Source organism: Crinia signifera, chromosome 11 (genome assembly GCF_055691185.1).
Source record: "Crinia signifera chromosome 11, ASM5569118v1, whole genome shotgun sequence".
Lineage (NCBI taxonomy): Eukaryota > Metazoa > Chordata > Amphibia > Anura > Myobatrachidae > Crinia > Crinia signifera.
The window spans coordinates 40,079,523-40,098,862 of NC_139227.1; the positions used below are offsets into that span (position 1 = coordinate 40,079,523).

Genomic DNA, 19,340 nt, shown 5'->3' on the forward strand with positions numbered 1-19,340 from the left:
CATCCTCTACGCTGTAGAAGTATCCGGCGGAAGCAGGAAGCTAATCCCGGCAGGTGGAACGCATATGCGTTCCACCTACGCTTCCTCACCGCTCATTTATACTTTAAATAAAGGTTTTTATACAAGCCATTAGAGCATTACATAGCTCAACATCCGAACCCCATGATATATGTATGGGGAGAGCTACTAATACCATTCCTTTACGTATTTAGTGTTTAATAAATGCGATCATGTGACCTCCAACCCGGAAGTATCCTTACATGTCATATTATATTTTTATTGTTTATTGAATTCTCAGCGTTAATATTAGATATTTATAAACACCATCTGGTTCATATTAATATGTTTGTCTCCTGTTCTACTCATGCCTATTGAAATTGTGAGTATTATGATATATTGTTTCAATTGATTGTTGATTGGCTACCTATTACTATGGGTATATATACCCCTAGCCACCACACTAGAAGTCACCTTTGAGAAAGCCACAAGCTAGTGGCGAAACGCGTTAGGTGCAGCCCCTCACTCCTACTGATTGGACCCCCAACTATCTTCAGTCCACTGCTGCTCCAAATTGGGAACCTTTACCTCGATTTCCCCCCCCCCAGGACCTTCCTCAGCACACTTAAACTCCAGGTGAGCCACGCCATCTTCAGCCGCCTGTCTGAGATTAGTGTCCTTGCACTAAGAGCTTGGCCGTCTCCACCGCAAGCGACTGGGGTTACCAGCAGTGCACATCTCCGGGTGAGCAGACAACCATCCCAGCCACCTGTTAGAGAGTCCTGCCCCCCCCCCAATAAATTCAAGTCCAGATTGGAGACCAGACGCCCACCCTCTGCCACCACCTCCAAGTGACATGGTACCATCAAGAGGAGGTACTTAAATTGGGCACCGAGCCATAAGAAGCCTTCCATCTAACTATTAGAGGAATTCCTGAGGGTCACTATACGGATATCCCTCCATCGTCTCCTCCAGCGGCACAAACATCCATCCGCATCAATAGAGAGGACCGGTGGACTTCTTTTCTACTACACCCCCTTCCAGTTTTCTTTTCCCTAAACAGCAGAACGAAAAATGGTAAAGTGCACTTTCCATTCGGACTGACATCCTACTGGGCATTGGCCCCTTCAGATCCAATCTAAGAGTGAGAATTTTAAATATTTTTTTACTTTTTTATTATGTCATATTATATGTGATTGAATGTACTGTTTATACTTATTTTTATTTGCTATATAAAATTTATTTTTTACTGCAAATTGGTCAATTTCTTTCACTGTAAACCCAGCGCTGCTTTCCCGACCTGTCTCCTCGCAGAATTGAATGAAATAATTAGTGTCCGTGTGTAACCGAAACACTGCCATCTGCTGGCAGCGAGTGTAACTACAAATCTTTCACACATACAGAAACACAGAGGCAATCACAAGTTAGCAGACTAGCTTTCTTTGGTTTCGAGTCGGGCTTAGCTAGTAGAGGGCATAAAACGACTGCGGTAGAATGAGCAATCTGACATAGTTTCTGGCTTTTGTCTCTGTAGGCGCCCTCTCTGTCAGATGCTGCAGGATGTTTAGCATGAACGTTGCAGATGGTTGGCAGAGCTGACACTTTGCCAGCAGAGATGCGTTCGAAGCTTTTAACTTGAGATTAACACCTAGTAAATACAACGTGAGGCGCACGCGGGCTATTTAGGGAGCAGCGACAGGAGGACATCTGCGCCCACAATTATAGACGGGTCCCATCTTCTCAGAGAGGAGCCATATAAATAAATCCATCTTATTGCCAACAGCAGCTTATAGCGTTAAGAGACGGTTACAATGAAGGATCTCGGTGGACAGATTCCAGGTAAATTTGGGATGATAGACGCGGCTGCAATTTAATCCATATTTCTCCTCCATCAGCACATTTATTGTCTATTTAGTTTTCAATAACAGCCGTCAATTACCATCACTGCCGCGCTGGATGGCTACAGAGGAGAATCAGAGCGCTGCACAAGTGACTTTTTTTTAAATGTAATTACTATAATAGTGCATTGAGTTGTGACAACACATTATTCCGTACATAGTTTCTATATGGATACATTGGTTTCTGCACTAATAGAGCCTGCAGTCTACTTTAATTACCGCAGGTATATGAGGACCTGGAGGAAACCCAGAGACACAAGTGCAGCAAAGTGCACCAGGATCTAATCAGGATGTCAACTGAGGGCTTGGTGCAACAAGGCTGTCCTCAACTCTATGAGGTGAAATACCGCCAGTGACCGCTAGCGGCCACGCTAAGCACCAAATTACTCCTTTGTGTACTAAAATATGTCATAACAGAAAGTGAAAGCAATTTTCGCAGGGACACTGACCTTTTTCAAACTTTCTGGATATGGAGAGAGGCAGCTGTGAAGACAGAGATTGGAGGTAGGAGCAGATAGGGACTGGGGGTGGGGTGCAGAGATTGTGGGCTAAAAACGGTCACAACTCAAGGTGAAACTACATAGCAGAAGCCGTCATTTTGTTGGGCTTTAAACTAGTGATCCAACAATTGTATTACCCCAGATCATACATAAATGCTAAAAATGATTCCAAAGCAAACTTGCCAACACTCCGTGATTATTAGGGAGACTTCCCTTCACTGGTTATAGCGCCCAATGATTGGGCCTACACCGCACAACGATGTCCAATACCTTTTCTGCGTCTCTACTGGTGCAGCAGATAATGGTGCGGTGACCATTTCCCCAGTGAGTTACACACGTGCGGTACACAATTTCTCCCCAGGAACATGGCAGATGCCATATTTCTGGAGACTAGCAAAGGTGCAATCGATATTAGTTGCTGGCAATATGGCGTGTGCCATTTTTCTAGAGACCTGCGCATAAGCATAGTCTTCTACCCCTCGCGGTCAGGACCATTAAACCTGTTGACACCGTCCGTCTGTTTGCTGAATGAAAGGCGGTGGTGATGTCACTTGTTGAATACAGGCTAAGCCCACGGGATACCGCCACTAAAATGATAGGTGCACTTTAAATCTGCAGGGTTGCAGGGCACCTTCTCCTGGCCATACACAGATCTCATTACACTAATAGCATCTCCACTCTCTTATGTACTAAGGCAAAGTGTGAGCCTTTGATTCCATTCCTTTGAAGACGGGAGTGATGTCTTGGAGAGCAGCGTGTAAGAGCTGTCACCGCACTCCTACGTCTTCCATGCTCTTTCCTTTGTCTACTCCAATTAATATTGACTCTTGGGTTATGTCAAGACATTTTCTTAGAACCTCTCTCCTACGGAGGTCCCGCCTCTCTCCGCCCATTTATGTAAGTAACGTACTGTAGATCCCCTGCCTTAAGACAGGGGAAAGCGTCCTGCTGACATTTCATCTGTTTGCAGCGTTATAATATAAAATGTACAAGTTTCACTTGTATCTTCACCAGAATCCTAATACAGCCCGTGATTTATTATAATTTATTCTATGTATTATTCATATTTATCTAGTACAGGTTTTAAACACACATTGTTTTCTGCGTCTAATAATATATTTGGCTTGGCATAAAACTGATCTGTAAGATACTGACGTGTACTGGAGTATAATAATAAAGGCGAAGTGGGTGTTGGGGGGTTGGGGTGGGACAGCGTCCAGGCCCTGGGACCTCGTCACTACAAATGAGGCCTCTTCGTGATATGGACGTGGCATTATTATTATATCGCTGTACATGACGGTTCGAAAATAGGCGATGTTGCCCATAGTAACCAATCAGATTCTGCTGAGCATTTTCTAGGATGCAATAGAGAAATGATAGACAGAATCTATCTCCTTTCAACGGCACCTAACCCCATGTCTCTGCCACCGTAATAATTATGGGATACGGTCACCAGGTCGACCAATGAAGGTAGACAGGGCTTATGTCGACACCTGAAATAGGTCCACATAGCTAAGGTCGACAGTGTTGGAAGGTCGACGCAAGCATTAGGTCCAAGGTCGAAAGTCAAAAGCTTGACATGAGTTGTTCACGTTTTTTTTTGGAGCCGACAGGTATTTCATGCCCTACGATCCACTACGGCGTGGTGGGAGAATAGAATATTGTGCCGAGGGGACGCAGTCGACCTTCCAACCCTGTCAACCTTCAGTGGTCAACCCAATGCATGTTGCCCTAAATTTGGTCAACCCAATGACCCATACCTATAATTATTTTAGTGTCCTGTACCCTAACACAACAATATTTATGTACCGTTTACTTGTCCTGCATTGTCCTGTAAGTCATCGTTTTCCTGTGTTTGCTCATGTATATATTTTGTTAAGCACTGCTGAACCCTTGTAGCGCCATTTACAACAATAATAATAATAATTTCTGCTTGCCCGCGGTCGCAGGGCCGGGCCTGAACCCAGGAGTAAAGAGATCACTTAAGTTCACATCAATGACACCGAGAAACAATTATCGAGCCCGTGTCTGGGGGACAGTAGCATAATACATTCTCAAGATTCCCGGCTGCCGCGATACAGTGCGGGACAGAAATGGTGACTTTTGGGGCAGACTGCAATTAAAAATAAATAATAATGCCGCTAAATAAAGTATGGAGAGAAGAGATAAAAAGTAAGATCTTGCAGGCCGGCAAATCAAATACCACTTCAAAAGGGGTGCATATGCAAACGTTATTCCCAGACCTGCACATACAGTTAAAGTTGGGTAACCGTGCCCGATCATAAATCAAAATGAGTTTATCCTCCCCACCAGCATAAAACCCTATAGCGGAATACAGATACTGTAATAGAGAACACGAGTCGGATAAGAATGGGGTCATATATTTTCGAGCATCTGATGGGTTCTCAAACTCTCCCTCCATCGATTATTTAAAAACACATCAATAATTTAGCCCCGGTAAATTCTCTTCGCTCTCCTTTCATGTAAGAGCGAGTCCGGCGCACCTCTTCCCCAAACATAGACTTTATCTCCCAAACGACGTGATTAGACACATCAATACCCGGGAAGACGACATACGGCTTCTTTTTTTTTTTTTTTCACACGTCGCTTTGAAAAGGCAGCGAGGAGCATCTTAAAATTCTATCCACATCCGCAGCCAATCAGGACTGGAACAAGACAGTAGGTGTATTGGAACAGGAATGAAGAATTTATCCCTCAATAGAGAACGCCGGCAGCGCTTTTAAGATGATAAATCATTAATGTGTCAACACTAGTTTTATAATTTTAATAAATAATCCCAGCGCAGCATTGGGCTGGAATAGCAATGAGGGGAGCACGCATTATTTGGGTGCTAGATGGTTTGGGGTGGATTAATATTCTGCTCGGCAGCTCACGTGTGACTGCGGTATGTGTGGAGGATACAGACCCCTCTCAGTTATGCGGGGGAGGGGGGTACAATGGGTAGCTGCCTGTCTTTATTTAGGAACAGGCACCTTCTGCTGATTAGAGGGGGGGAGTATTGATCCTGGGCACAGAGTTACTGCATTGGACTGGAGGACGGGGATTCGCTGCTGAAGGGGTTAATTTACAATCAGCGTTCTCGTTCGGCCTAATTGCTGTATTTTAGCCGTTAAACCATCTTGGCAGAAAACCATTTGCTCTGTGTGACATTGTTAAAGTGCGCGGAGTAACGAAAGCAATTCAATTCACTAGGAACTGGGGAGATCGCTAAGGTCGGAGGCACGAGGCATGCCTTCAGGTCTTTTAGTGAAATCAGGACACTGCTCCAATCCTCATCAAGAATGGAGGGGTTGCCATTAGCAACCAGTTAGCATCTACATAAGATCGAAGCATGTATTTGATACATTTTAGCTGCAAACTGATTGTATTCTGCAAATAAAAAAAACCCAGCCAGTTTGGTGGCTTCGTGCAAAGGAACCATAACTGTCATGTTATGCTTTGTTATTTGAGCTTTTTGTCATACCGAATCCTCTTTATACCATATCTAAGGACTGTGGGGATGATCTGAGCCGTTAGCTAGTAAGAGGATAGGAAACACTGGGGGAACTTCATAAACTGCATTGGAACATCAAGTTAACAGTGAGCGATGCATTCTGCCCTAATGCTGTACATATGTAAAGGAAAATCTTCAAACTTCATCATCCTAAAATAGACCTGTCACCCCATCATAGCCCAGACTGCTGTATTTTTATAATCTGAAATCTGGATATGTACAGATGACGGTGTGTGGAAAACAGAAAGCAGCTGCTGTAATTATATTTCAGTACACGGTGTTACCGAGAATTCTGTAGCGTAAATGACAAAATGTCACAGAAAAACGTAACACGGTAACGATGCAAAGCAAGCAACGAGAGCCTGCCGAGCATTTCATAAAATGATCAAATATGTTGAATAATAGATAAAGGGCATACTTCATATTGGATCACACAGGAAACCCAACCCGCAAGTTCAGGAAAATCGGGAAGTTGCGCACTCACAGGACCCTTATTGCTTATCTCAATAATATGATCGGCTTTGTCTGACTGACAGACAGAGGTGTTCATGGGAAGGGCCAGGAGTGGATGGCGTTCAGCGTTTCCTGGACTGTGATGTGAAGGAAGTTTCCTCGCAATGCTCCTTGCGACTGCAAGTAAGAGAAAAGTTGGTACTTGTATACCTTCACGGCTCCCATCGCATGCCATATGTAGTGGCATGCGATGCGATGTGATTTTACCGGGTTTTTAATGCATTTGTGATAAAAACCGCATCGCATGCGGTGTCATTTTTCACTGAAATTATGGACATGTGTTAAAATCATGTAAAATGCACCCCAAATGTCATTTTTCACATTGTACCACCGCCACTATCAACGCCAACCCAAAGCGTGGCGAGCGCAGCGAGACCGCGAGGGGCGGCGGTACGCATCCTACGACCTTTTCATACCCCCACTATCCACGTCGGCGTGGAGTTGAGAATAGAAAGTGTGGCGAGCGCAACGAGCCCCGCGAGGGGACACGGATACCTGTGAAGCCTGCGAGGGGACACGGATACCTGTGAAGGTATCCGCGTCCCCTCACCACGCTTCGGGCTCCGTGGCTCGCTGCGCTCGCCACACTTTCTATTCTCAACTCCACGCCGACGTGGATAGTGGGGGTATGAAAAGGTCGTAGGACGCATAGGCAGAGGAGGTACACAGGTAGATGGTGGTGTAGGCAGGAGGTGGTAGGCTGGCAGGAGCAGGTGGTATGCAGGCAGGGGCAGTATGCAGGCAGATGGTGGTGTAGGCAGGAGGTGGTAGGCTGGCAGGAGGAGGTGGTAGGCTGGCAGGGGGCGGTACGCAGGCAGATGGTGTTGTAGGCAGGAGGTGGTAGGCTGGCAGGAGAAGGTGGTACGCAAGCAGGGGCAGTATGCAGGCAGATGGTGGTGTAGGCAGGTGGTGGTAGGCTGGCAGGAGGAGGTGGTAGGCTGGCAGGGGGCGGTACGCAGGCAGATGGTGGTGTAGGCAGGAGGTGGTAGGCTGGCAGGAGGAGATGGTATGCAGGCAGGGGCAGTATGCAGGCAGATGGTGGTGTAGGCAGGAGGTGGTAGGCTGACAGGAGGAGGTGGTAGGCTGGCAGGGGGCGGTACGCAGGCAGATGGTGGTGTAGGCAGGAGGTGGTAGGCTAGCAGGAGGAGGTGGTATGCTGGCAGGGGGCGGTATGCAGGTAGATGGTGGTGTAGGCAGGAGGTGGTATGCAGGCAGGGGCAGTACGCAGGTAGATGGTGGTGTAGGCAGGATGTGGTAGGCTAGCAGGAGGAGGTGGTAGGCTGGTAGGGGGCGGTACGGAGGCAGATGGTGGTGTAGGCAGGAGGAGGTGGTAGGCTGGCAGGGGGCGTTATGCAGGCAGATGGTGGTGTAGGCAGGAGGTGGTAGGCTGGCAGGAGGAGGTGGTATGCAGGCAGGGGGCGGTACGCAGGTAGATAGTGGTGTAGGCTGGAGCATGTGAACACCCACTGACGCCAGTGCCCGCCCCAGGTTAGGCCATCTCCACCTAAAATAAAAGTATGCAGCCTAGTGAACAGGTCTGAATGAGGCCCTAAATGTGGACAGCGTATTATGAGAATTGATAGGGTTTTCTTTCCCATTTGCTGCTCTGTTACCTTCATACTTCAGACGCAAAGTGGGCTGGAGACTGTTCCGTCAGTACACGGAGTATAAGGAAGAATAATGACACAAAGTACAGGACAGAAACCCCCATTACTTACATTGTGTTTGCTTTCCTATGTACAGAGAGCACATTAATATAAATGACAGAGGTAACAATGTTTTCTGTTTACCTGGGAACCAGCAATAAATTAATAAACTAAAGTGCTTCTCTCCGTGTCCTATTTATTATCTCCAGGCTGCTCGCTATTCAGCGTCTGGCTTAAGGAACAGGAAAGAAACAAACAAAACCAAAAATTCCACGAGACCATATTTGTGTGGCTTTAAATAGACACCGCGTGTGTGCGACAGATGTACACATTTCATTTACCAGAACGCTGGAATATTAATAGGCCTGCAGGGCCCGAGAGTGCTTTTCTATTTGCTATTCTGACAGCTGATTAAAAGCAGATTTCTCTGCTCCTGTATCGCGTTCGGTTTACAGCAGAAAACTTTTATGTGTCATAAATTAGTGTTTGAACATCCGCTGAAAGAGAAGCGGCGCTCGCAGCGGATGCACAGTAACTAGCCCGCTCTGTGCGCAATTCTCACATACGCTTACTGTATTGCAGTGGTTCTCAAACTCGGTCCTCAGGACCCCACACAGTTCCCATTTTCGGGGTCACCCGGCAGGTGCACAGGTGCACTCATTACTCACTGACACAATTTAAAAGATCCACGGGTGGAGCTAATTATTTCACTTGTGAGTCTGTGAGGAGACCTGCAAAACATGCACTGTGTGGGGTCCTGGGGACCGACTTTGAGAACCCGTGCTGTATTGTGTATGTACATTGCAATATACTGTATGTTGGAGGCAATATTCAGTACAGGTCTATATCGACGTGTATGGATACCTGCACAGTATCATTTGAAGTTATTATATCTGAGAATTGCATTCTCAGATATAACTTCCAGTCTATGCACCTTGCTCTATATGCTGAATATAATACTGAGTACTGGTCTATATCTGTATGTATGAATAACTGCACAGTGCCATTTCTCTTGTGCCCAGTACCACTCTATATCTCTGTGTGTAGATAACTGCACAGTATCGCTTCTCTTGTGATATATGCAGTTCTCAGATATAACTTCCTGTGATACTCCGTGCCGGTCTATATCTGTGTGTGTGGATAACTGCACAGTGCCACTTCCCTTGTGGTATATGCAGTTCTCAGATATAACTTCCTGTGATGCTCTGTGCCGGTCTAGATCTGTGTGTGTGGATAACTGCATAACCAGTGTGTTACACTAACAAGCAGCACACCAGTGTGTTACACTAACAAGCAACACACCAGTGTGTTACACTATATAACAAGCAGCACACCAGCGTGTTACACTATATAACAAGCAGCACGCCAGCGTGTAACACTATATAACATTCAGCACGCCAGTGTGTTACACTAACAAGCAGCACACCAGTGTGTTACACTAACAAGCAGCACACCACCAGTGTGTTACACTAACAAGCAGCACACCACCAGTGTGTTACACTAACAAGCAGCACACCACCAGTGTGTTACACTAACAAGCAGCACACCAGTGTGTTACACTAACAAGCAGCACCAGCACACCACCAGTGTGTTACACTAACAAGCAGCACACCACCAGTGTGTTACACTAACAAGCAGCACACCACCAGTGTGTTACACTAACAAGCAGCACACCACCAGTGTGTTACACTAACACGTTCATAACAGTCCTATTGCTCAATACTAGGACACATTAAAGAGAATTTCTTCCCAAACTTTCTCTGCTTCAGATGGAGACATTAAAATCTCATCTGACTGTTTCCCGCATCCTGACTGGGAGGCTAATGAAGCAGAAATGACATGTAAATGTATTATACACCGGCTCAGAGTGATGGCTACGAGACGTCCCTTGTAATCAGGAAACAGACATAATACTGGCACAAATTGGGGATTACAGACCGCTCAGTCTTATTACATTGCAGATAATACACTAACCCGGGGACATAACACTACTGCAATACCAATGGTCCTATGGAAAGACGATGCGCGTAGTCCACGGCGTTGCCAAAATCTGATTCTGCCCATTTTTCTCAGTGGTCTGGTTCTATTCACCAATGTTTGTTTTTCATAGATTGGTCCTGCTAGATTATGCCATCTTGAGCTGGCTGTGGCCATTTAACCCTACTGATGGATTTTATTTTTTTCCCCTTTGTCCTGGAGAGGGATCTTTAGGATTCCTCTCCAGTATCCTTTGCCTGCAAATGCAATGGTTCATGAACAGGTATTTGCATATTACTACAACTCATTGACAGCTGGATTTAGGATCAGGCTTTTCCCTGAAGCTCCAACATTAACCCTGGATTGATAAAAAGGAAATAAAAAAAATCTAAAATCAGAGCTTTGTTGTCTTTTGGGACTAACATTATTAATAATAAACAAGACCAAAGTATTTTATTACCCAGTATAATAAAAGTTTGAGCATGGAGGATGTTGGCGCTATACACATAAATGTTAGTAATAATCCAATTACAATGATCATGTATCAGTATAAAATGTAATCGTGTAACCAAACAAGATGCAGTAATCTGAAAAATAGCACAGCACTACATGGACCAATTCTATTGCACGGCCAGAACAGTAAACGATTGCAGAGTAACCACATGCAGTCTCTCTGTGCAGACAGACAGTGCGAATCACAAGCAGATTTACAGCCATGTTTAAATGACCTCTGTTTTGTGCCAAGCATGGTACCATCACTGCTGTGTGGTCAGCTGTAGGTATACTGTAAATTAGTTGTCTGACATACGTCCCAACTGTCCCAGTATATGCGAGACAGCCGTGATTTGATGGCTCTGTCATGCCAGTATCTCCAGCATCTAAAAGCAGCTGTGTACGTACCACTGCCAATAAATGGGCATTTGGAAGGGAGCGCCAGGCAGTTTAGTTGCACGTTAGACATTGCCAAGTGGCCACACAGGGCCGGCGCCACCACTAGGCAGCTCTAGGCATTTGCCTAGGGTGCTGGCACCTGGAGGGCGGCAGTTCGCCCCTCACCCCCAGCAAACTGTGTAAAAAAATTGCTGCCCCGGCGTCCCTGCAGTGCTGGGGCGGTCAGGGGTGTCCGTGCCGTAGGGGTACCTGCGGCGCCGTCATGTGTATAAAGCTGGCTGCGGCCGGCGGGGTCCCTGTAGTGAATAGCAAATAACTAGAGCTATGCGCGCGGCGGCGCGGGAAGCGCTAGTTATTTGCTATTCACTACAGGGACCCCGCCGGCCGCAGCCAGCTTTATACACATGACGGCGCCGCAGGTACCCCAACGGCACGGACACCCCTGACCGCCCCAGCACTGCAGGGACGCCGGGGCAGCAATTTTTTTACACAGGTACCACCCCCCCCCCTCCCCCCGGCACCGGGGCGCCCCCACCCCGACTCGCCTGGGGCGCTCCGGTGCCTTGCACCGGCCCTGTGGCCACAGCTCCCGTCGGGAGATACGGTTACTTGTGGCTCCCGTAAAAGGATTCATTGCCAGTCAGAAGCGGGGACTCTAAGCATGCAAGGACATATTCTATGCCCTGGCAGAACAGATGTGGGTAAAATTAACGCATCCCACTTTACATGCTTCGTTGTTTGTGAAGCTGACGTGGCCATGCCACCTTGGACCCTGGCCGGTAAAGGGCTGAGACTTTTTTGGCACCCAAAGTAAAGGGCTCCCATCAGAGTAATTCAATTGTTGCGCAGATCAGGTGCCCAATGCGGTTTAGAGGGCCAAATAGACTGGCAAAAGCTGCGAATAGCAGCTACTCTACACACAATAAGACTCTCTACTAGCCTCCAAACTTTCAAGCGTTCCCTGAAAACTCACCTCTTCAGGCAAGCCTATCATATTTAAGTTCCATACGCATAACCCTCTGAGGCACTTATGTATTATATAGCTTCCCTTCTGGACCTGCAACTTGGTGGGATTGCTATGCTATTACTGGTGCCTGTCCTTGTGTTTCCCTCCTATATTCCTATAGATTGTAAGCTTGCAGCAGGGCTCTCCTACCCGCAAGCCTGTCTGTTGTTACCCAGTTTGTTTTATCTCTGTTTACAATTGTAAAGTGCAACGGAATCTGCTGCGCTATATAAGAAACTGCCATTTCCAGGTGATTTGCACATGTGCAATAGAGATGCCTTGATAACGTGGTGTGGGCGCCATGTTCCTGGAGACTGCTACTGGACTAGGCCCCTGCCTCCCTTAGAGCACCTCTGCCCATCTGGTTACATTACTGTTTGTCTCCAATTGTTACTACAGTACTAATTAACTGTTAATTAAATCTTTGCTATGACTTGCATTGTACCTGATTTATGGATAAATGCCTCTTAAATGGAAGCTTCTATGCCAGTCAGCCAATGCAAACAGACTCAGATGGAATTACAGTAAATGCCGCATGATGTACGCTATACGTTTCTTTGATCTGATGTCTGAGTGGCTTCAACCAATCAGAGAGCAGTTTAAATATCTGGCACAGTAGCACACGTAGACCTGCATTCAAGTCAATTTCCTCACAGGAAAATAATTGGATTTTGGTCTGACTTCTGTATAAAGATATGCCATAATCCTATTTCTGCAGAACGTGTGTTTGATATATTTACTGGGTGTTTAAACAGTGCTGTCAGATGTACAGTATTTGTCAGTACGGAGCGGGGGGTCCGAGCAGCAGTCATCTCTACACTGCTTAATTGGACAACACAAAGGGAAAAGGGGAATGAACTAAATAATAAAATCTAGAGTCCGTTACCGGATTACTGTACCAATCAGTGAGTTCGAATAACAGTCAGCAGGGACTGTGGGCCTAGTCTACAAACGGAATGGGATCATTCTTCAGACTGCATTTAGGTCTACAGTCATTAGGTCGACCCCACTAGGTCGACTTGCAGGAAGGTCGACCTGACTTAAGGTCGACATGGGCCAAGGTCGACATGACTTAAGGTCGAATTTGCATAAAGGTCGACATGAGGAAGGTCGACTGGTCATAAGGTCGACATGGGTTTTTCACTGTTTTTTGATCCGAATGTCGACACAGTCGACATGGACACAGTTGGCAATGAGAATCGGACGCTCGCAATGCTTCGGGCACGGTGCCTCGCTGCGCTCGGCACACTATTTTATTCTCCCACCACGCCCTAGTGGATGGTAGGGCATGAAATACCGCCTGTCTGCACATGTCGGCTCAAAAAACAGTGAAAAAACCATGTCGACCTTATGACCAGTCGACCTTCCTCATGTCGACCTTTATGCAAATTCGACCTTAAGTCATGTCGACCTTGGCCCATGTCGACCTTAAGTCAGGTCGACCTTCCTGCCAGTCGACCTAGTGGGGTCGACCTAATGACTGTAGACCTAAGTTCATTCTAATAGATGACCGCATCCCTACAAACTACCTGTATCAGGACCACTAAACCCAATATTCTATTTGTCTTAAGGGGCCTACACATGGGGAGATGAGCGATGCTAGATGGCTCAGAACTCTCAGCACACGGCGCTGCACAGCGATGTGCCACTGATCGATCTGTCAGGGCCAGTGTTCTCTGTTAGGCCACTGTCCCCGACACCGGCGATTATAGGTCTACCCAGCATTTATCTATTGCTATGATGTCTACAAACAGAGCGATGTAGAGGCATTTTCTCACCGGAGAACACTGGCCCTGACACAGCCTAAAGTTTACCATCCTGGATTTGTACCAGCTGCATCCTGCGGACATGCAATGCATCTGAAAACGCTTAAGGTGCCCATACACTAGTAAGATTTATCTTCAGATCTGGCTGGTTGGAACAAAAACCTGGTTATGGATGAGTGACAGTTTGTCAGTTTTCCAAGCAAATGGTCAACTGTCATTTGCTCTCATACATAACCAGGTTTTTATTCCACACAGACAGATCTGCAGATAAATCTGCGTGTGTATGGCCACCTTTACTGATGATTAGGCCGCAAATCTATCTACAAACTCATGAAAAGCTCTTGCCGAGTGCAAGTGCCACACTGCCATCTACTTACACCCATCTATCCGCAGGCGGAGATCCAGCGGACTTCAATGATACTCTGCACAGAACCGCATACGCACAAAAGTGGCCGAATTGGACACATGCACAGTGTGAAAATAGCGCGTGACTCTCAATCAGGCACAATGGCTTTTTTCTTTTAAATTGACAGAAAACCAAAAGTTTATTTTTAGTTAAGGATATTTTGTGTGATAGCAGAATCACATTTTCATTAAAAGGTAAGAGCTGGATTACCCCCAACTTCAACATATTCTACTGCAAAACACACACATATAGAGCTGGTGGTTGGCACAGGGGTGGAGACCAGGCATAAACCAAGGATTACCGGTACTTATGTAATATCTGGGCTCCAGTTTTTCTTATGAGACCGCGTCCCCTTCAGGCACGGTGGCTCGCTGCCCTCGCCACACTATATAAAATCAACTCCATGTGTAGTTGGATAGTAGGGGTATGAAAAAATGGGGTGCATTTAACATGGGAGCCCAGATAATACATAAGTACCGGATTACCTTTGCCAGATTTATATACTGAAGGCGTAAATTCCCAATGCACCCTGACAGGATGACTGACTGGATGCATTGGACCACACGGAAAATAAATTGATCAAGGTCCTATTGTGAGAAGCAAAAGAGAAGTGGCCAGTGCTCTGGGGGTGTGGCCAGTGTCATGTGGGCGTATGGTGCTGTGTGTGTGGCCAGTGCGATGTGGGCGTGACCAGTGCTCTGGGGGTGTGGCCAGTGTCATGTGGGCGTATGGTGCTGTGTGTGTGGCTGTGCCCTGGGGGTGTGGCCAGTGTCATGTGGGCATATGGTGCTGTGTGTGTGTGGCTAGTGTCATGTGGGCGTATGGTGCTATGTGTGTGGCCAGTGCTCTGGGGGTGTGGCTAGTGTCATGTGGGCGTATGGTGCTGTGTGTGTGGCCAGTGCCATGTGGGCGCGACCAGTGCCATGTGGTCGTATGGTGCTGTGTATGTGTGGCCAGTGCCATGTGGGCATGACTGGTGCTCTGTGAGTGTAGCCCTACTTCACTTGTACAGAACAAGGAGGGTGCAGGCAGCTCTCGAGTGTTGTCATCATCCTGGTGGAGACACCAAAATGCAGACTCCTCCAGAGTGACAGGAGCCAGATGCTGCAGTGTGACATTATCCAAAAGCAAACGACTCCAGTCACTGAGAAGGAGCCTGCAGTGCAGGAAGAGTCTATGGTGACAGCTTGCACACCCATGGAGTGAAGTATTTGGGGGCTTCCCCTGTGAAGCCACATCCCTTTAGTTATGCTAGTGGTGCTCCTACAAAGCCACGCCCCTTTTCAGGGTTGCACAGGGGTCACTTGGCTGCACTACGAGACACCGATCCTAGTGCTGCCACTGCACTGATATTACAAATGTAAAACTCTAAGTCATCTCTATACCATTTTACAACAAAAACGTGTCCCTCTGAATATCTCGTCTCCATAAATCACGGATTATTGAACATTTCAAATACAAGTCATAACTAAACTAACACTGGTGGAATAACTAAGCCAGACACTGCCGGCTGCAGTATGTATTCTGCATAAGTGTAATCATTATTAGGTAAATAACAAATGGCAGTAACACTACAGCGTTCCCGGTGAAAGAGGGATATCACTTTGCATTTTCATTATTTAACAACTTTGCCGAGGTGACAGCAGAATGACTTACGACGGCAGTAATGTCCCTGGTTACGTACACATCTATCAGTACTGACATTCTAATACATTAGACGTTGGCGGTAAAAGAATGATTAACTCGTCTACCGTGCTCCAAGATGGAATTCTATCACCCTTCATTGCTTAATTATAATGCTTAATATCTCCAAGATGAATACGCTTTCATCACGGGAGTGGCGATCGTCAACAAGGAACAATTCCATTTGCTTTGTAAAAAAAAAAAAAAAAAACTAAACATGTTATGAACGGCTAATAAATGCGATGATCAATCTAAACAAACACATTCGCTAGCGTCACGCTTACAGCAACCAACCGGTTTCTAATTCCCACCGCAATGATGTTCTAAGTCCTGCTGTAAAACAGGGTCTCCAGCTCATGCATACAGGGGCAGCTGGTATAGTGATCCATATTTTCGACTCTTGACCTTTAGAGGACTTCGATATCTTGGCTTGTGCGGTAAGTACCCTCGTATCACTCACCCTAAATACGAAGCATCATCTCCAGCTTCCTCTAGAGCCCATTAGCCATATAAATCCATTATCGGGAGGAGATGGTTATTCTCGTGTCCCTAGATCATGGCGACAATCTATTGCGCTCTCTGCACTGGATAAAAGTGTATGGAAACGTTGGCATCGTATGCCAGTGGTTCTCCACCTCAGTCCTCAATGACCCCCACACAGTGCACGTTCTCCAGGTCTCCACACACAATAAAGGTGAAATAATCAGCTCCGCCTGTGATCTTGTAAAATGCATCAGTGACTAATGAGTGCACCTGCTGGGTGACCTGGAGAACGTGCACTGTTGGGGGTCCTTGAGGACCGAGGATGAGAACCACTGTCGTATACAACCTTAGGTCGACATGGCTACGGTTAACAGGGTCGGAAGGTCGACAAGCATTTTTCCCCAGAATCTCAACATGGACACCGTGTCAGTGTACCGCGTACCACCCAAATGGCATTACGCTCGCCACGGGCACCATTATATTCTCCCTCCATGCCCTAGTGGATGGTAGGGTATGAAGTTGGCTCAAAAAAAAAAAAAGTGAAAAACTTATGTCGACCTTCCCATTGTCGACCTTCCGACCCTGTTGACCTATTTGATGTGTCGACCAAATGTATGTTGACCTTGATAGTGTCACCCTAGTGACTGTATCCCCCCTACAGGTGTGTTACTGTCATTTTGTAGTTTTCAAATCCAGAACTCAAGCAGTGCGCCCCTGGCATCACCGTTCAGGCTGCCATGCTGTGCGGGCATTGATTAAGTCGAAATATCTATTTGGACCAATAGGAGTAAAAGAGTTCATTTACACACTCGCCTTGCCATTCGCTACAGGGAGGGAAGGAGGGAAGGTGTGCAGGGGGCGGCATCAGGGGAATGCCAAGCGAACTCGCCCACCCCCCTCTTCGGTGGACACCGATGGAAATAAAAGTCCGTTTAGACTGACCTTTATTTCCGAAGGGGAGAGAAATCATTTGATGGTCGGTGACAATCGAATGATTTGGGCTGTATGCGAGGGGAAGTGTTCTCAAACACTTCCCCTCGCATGGTAATGAGGGGATTTGGCTTTGGGAGGCCTTTCAACCAAGCGCCAGCAGTGTTTCAGCACTCGGTAAGCAGCGAACTGAGCCAACCTGAATTCCTATACAGATGCAGACTCTGTCCCAGGAGGAGGATACACAGACCCGATGAACGGGTACGTGACGCGGCCTCTTTAAAACACCACAATGAATTTATACGCTCACAAGCGGCCAATGAAACAGGCGAGGAGCACGTTGTTCCCTTACGCTGAAGGGGCGATCATTTATCTGTGCTTACTCAGTTCTCATCTCCGTCATTACAGAGTTTTCTAATCAAATCTATTTATACAGAACGTCCATAAAGGCTGCCATAAGGAATAATAGGCGCGCCAAATGGGGCTGCGGCTTAATTAGCTCATCAACGTGGCAAAATAATGAAATGAGCTGTGTGCAAATACCTTGAATGTAATTCCGTGCTTCCGTTGTTGTACTTGCTGCCTCTCTCCCAGATCCCGAAGTCTGGCACTCGGTAAGCCCGCTCCACACAGAACACCAGGTTCTGGATGAAGGACACCTGCAAAAAGGAGGAGAAGACAGTGAGCTATAAGTCAGAGCCAGAGGATGGAAACCTGCAGGAGGAAAAACTTACAGATAGACGTGTAAAAGCCCCCATACACTAGGGCAGGGGTGGCCAAACTGGTCCTCGGGATCTACCAATGGTCCACGTTTCCTAGACCACCTAGCTGGTACACAGTTGTAGTTATTACGAACGGTCACATTGTCAAACACGCTGCATTCATTCCTACTGTAGCTGTTGGTAGATCTTGAGGACAGATTTGGCCACCCCTGCACTTAGGTCGACTTGCCCTAAGTGTCACATGTGATTATTGCATGTAAGGACTCGCAGGGAGCTGCATATGGGGAACAGGCTGCACTGCTGGCACACACCTACGGACCGTATCGGATGCACATAGGACTCTGGTCCGATGGGACAGCGCACTGTATAGGATGTCATTCTGATGTGATTTGGGATGATTTCACCTGATTTCTAGTCCCATTCCGCCAGATTTGCCTTTAGCTATACCATAAGAAGACACATACATAGGGAAAAAATACAGAGAATAAGGGCATGGGCACCAGCGGGTAAGGGAGATGGCATGATTAGAGTCAAGCAAGACCAGGTAGTGCCAATAAGAGGTCATGGGCAAAGAAAGTATCACGAGATAGGTGACACAGTATCCGGATGATAGGTTGACATGTCTACATCAACAGTCAATACTGTAGGTCAACATTGATAGTAGGTCGACAACATCAAAATGTTGACGTGACAATAGTCGACATTAATTTTTTCCCTTTTTATTCCCCCGTGGACTTCAATTGGGAAAAGTGTGCCGAGAGCAGCCTGGGCCCATGCCTGAAGCATGCTGAGCATACACGCTACAATAATTGGGGGTCCATGTTGACAGATGTCGACATTGACACTAACAAACTGTGAGAAACTCTAAACTTTTCATAGGTCTATTTTTTTTCCTGTTGACCTTTTTCTCAAGTCAATCTTTTGTCATTGTTGACCTGTCCCAAGACAGGTTTAAGTTGATCTACACCAACGTGAGAAATCAATTAACTAAAGAAAAATGAAGGCATAAAAGACACTAAAAGGAAATAAATGGTCTTAAGGAAACACGAGAAGTCATAGGGAATATACAGAATATAAAAAAGTAAAAGTAGCAACATAAAATATTCAACAGAGAGAGAGAATACACTGACAAAGCAAGAACAAAATAATGAAGAAGAAACCAGGTTCCCGGGGAATAATCTGTGCAGAACCTGACACTTTCCTCATCTCCGCGTGAGTTTTGGTGCCTGCTGTACAACACGGTCCTTGTAAGACTGCAGGTATGGGGGACAACAATGCGGCTCTCGTTATTAATGGGAACATATGGGCACTGCTGTTATACAACAGACTTAATAGCGCATCCCCAAGAAGCTTTCACAGTCTAAAGTGTGTAATATAACTCAATTAGCAATAATACGTTGTGGTGATT

General features: G+C 46.5%; 1 protein-coding gene across 4 annotated transcripts in view; it reads right to left on the minus strand.

Moving 5' to 3' along the window:
* LOC146045878 (phosphorylase b kinase regulatory subunit beta-like) overlaps positions 1 to 19,340 on the minus strand; it is a 210,242-nt gene that overhangs the window by 97,855 nt on the left and 93,047 nt on the right. For all 4 annotated transcript variants that reach the window (XM_083164989.1, XM_083164987.1, XM_083164990.1 and 1 more), the window contains one exon: positions 17,754 to 17,869. In XM_083164989.1, coding sequence (XP_083021115.1) covers positions 17,754 to 17,869 — 116 coding nt within the window. The remainder of the gene's footprint in view (positions 1 to 17,753; positions 17,870 to 19,340) is intronic.